The following is a 2,171-nucleotide window of genomic DNA, read 5'->3' on the forward strand; positions in this document are numbered from 1 at the left end:
CTGGTGGCACTGGCACTGGGACAGGGAAAAGGTGGCACTGGTGGTACCATGGGACAGGGGAAAGGTGGCACCCAAGGGACAGGGGAAAGGTGGCACCGGTGGCACTGAGACTGAGACAGGGACAAGGGGGAAGGTGGCACTGGTGGGACTGGGATGGTACCACTGGGACAGGGGAAAGGTGGCACTGGTGGCACCGGTGGCACTGGGAGAGGGACAAGGAGAAGGGTGGCACCAATGGCACTCCCAACATCCCAATGGCACCGATGGCATCCATGACCATCAGATGGCACCAATGGCACCAAGATGACACCAATGGCACCAAGATGGCACCAATGGCACTCACAACATCCCAATGGCACCAATGGCATCCATGACACCAAGATGGCACCGGAGTCATCCATGACACCCTGATGGCGCCAATGGCACCAAGATGGCGTCAGTGGCACCAATGACATCCAGATGGCACCAATGGCATCCATGACACCCTGATGGCATCAATGGCACTCAAGAGATCTCAGTGGCTCCAATGGCACCCAAGACATCAAGATGGCACCAATGGCACCCAAGACACTCAGATGGCACCAATGGCACCAAGATGGCACCAATGGCATCCATGATACCAAGATGGCGCCAATGGCACTCAAGAGATCTCAGTGGCACCAATGGCACCAAGATGGCACCAATGGCACCGATGGCCCTCACAACATCCCAATGGCACCAATGGCATCCATGATAACAAGATGGCACCAAGATGGCACCAACAACACCCAACCACACCACCAACCTCCTGGGCGTGCCATCCTCGTGCGGCGGCACGATGACCACGGTGACGGTGACCGAGGTGCGCAGCAGGTCGATCATCTGCTCGTGGCTCAGCGCCACGGCGGCCACCTTGCACACCTCGAGCAGGCGGCTGCCGCGCCGCAGCCCGGCCTGCCAGGCGAAGCCGTACTCCTCCACCTCGGCCACGCTGCCGTCGGGGTGCACGTGGAAGCCCAGCTGGCCCAGGCCGTTGCGCCGCAGCGTCATGTCCACCGTGGCGCAGCCCGGCGTCGTCATCTGCCGCACAACGGGGCCGTCACCGTCCCCAGGGCGTTCGTGGGTTGGGTGACGCCGAGGTGGGAATGGAACATTTCAAGTTTTGGGCCAAAATTGAGATTTTTTGGGGTGGTTTTGTTGGTGATTTTTTGGGTCTTCCGCCATTTTGGCGTAATCCAATTTCCCTTTTCCATTCCTTCTCCAATTCACCAATTTTTCATCAATTTCCTCATTTTAACCCAAATTTCCGCAATTTCCATCTGATATTCTTCATTTTAGCTCAATTTCAACCCAAATTTGCATCATTTCACCCCAATTTAATTAATTTTAACCCAAATATCCTCAATTTCTTCCATTTTATCCCGAAGTTCCTTCACTTTACCCCATTTTCCCCCCATTTCCCCATTTTCCCCCCATTTTTCCCTTATTTCTCCCCATTTTTTCCCAATTTCCCCCCATTTATTCCTCCATTTTCCCCAATTTTCCCCCCATTTTTTCCCCATCTCCCCCGATTTCCCCCAATTTCCCCAAATATTTTCCCCTTTTTTCCTATTTTCCCCATTTCCATTTCCCCCCTCATTTTCCCCCATTTCCCCCCACATTTTCCCCATTTTCCCCCATTTTTCCCCTATTTCCCCTCAAATTTTCCCCAATTTTTTCCCACTTGCCCTCATTTTTCCCCATTTCCCCCCATTTCTTCCCCTCAATTTTTCCCCATTTCCCCTCATTTTTTCCTATTCCCCCCCAATTTCCCCCAAATTTCCCCAAATATTTTCCCCTTTTTTCCCCATTTCTCTCCCTTCCCCTCCTTTTCCCTCCATTTCCCCATTTTCCCCCAAATATTTTCCCCTTTTTTCCCCATTTCCTCCCCTTTTCCCCCCATTTTTCCCCATTTCCCCCAAATTTCCCCAAATATTTCCCCTTTTTTCCCCATTTCTCCCCTATTTCCCCCCACATTTTCCCCCATTCCCCCATTTCCCCCCACATTTTCCCCATTTTCCCCCATTTTTTCCCCATTTTCCCCTCAAATTTTCCCCTATTTTTTCCCACTTGCCCTCATTTTTCCCCATTTTTCCCCCATTTCCCCATTTCTTCCCCTCAATTTTTCCCCATTTCCCCTCATTTTTTCCTAT

At 52.0% G+C, this 2,171-nt stretch overlaps 1 protein-coding gene across 1 annotated transcript in view; it reads right to left on the minus strand.

Moving 5' to 3' along the window:
- Positions 1-747: 747 nt before the first annotated feature.
- The window catches only part of LOC120513626 (signal-induced proliferation-associated 1-like protein 3), a gene marked incomplete at its 3' end in the record, with an annotated part of 8,489 nt that continues 7,065 nt past the window's right edge, over positions 748-2,171 (minus strand). Inside the window, exon 4 of the mRNA XM_039733215.1 lies at positions 748-1,059. Coding sequence (XP_039589149.1) covers positions 748-1,059 — 312 coding nt within the window. The remainder of the gene's footprint in view (positions 1,060-2,171) is intronic.

This window comes from Passer montanus, unplaced genomic scaffold (genome assembly GCF_014805655.1).
Source record: "Passer montanus isolate IOZ18808 unplaced genomic scaffold, ASM1480565v1 scaffold847, whole genome shotgun sequence".
In the NCBI taxonomy this organism is placed as follows: domain Eukaryota; kingdom Metazoa; phylum Chordata; class Aves; order Passeriformes; family Passeridae; genus Passer; species Passer montanus.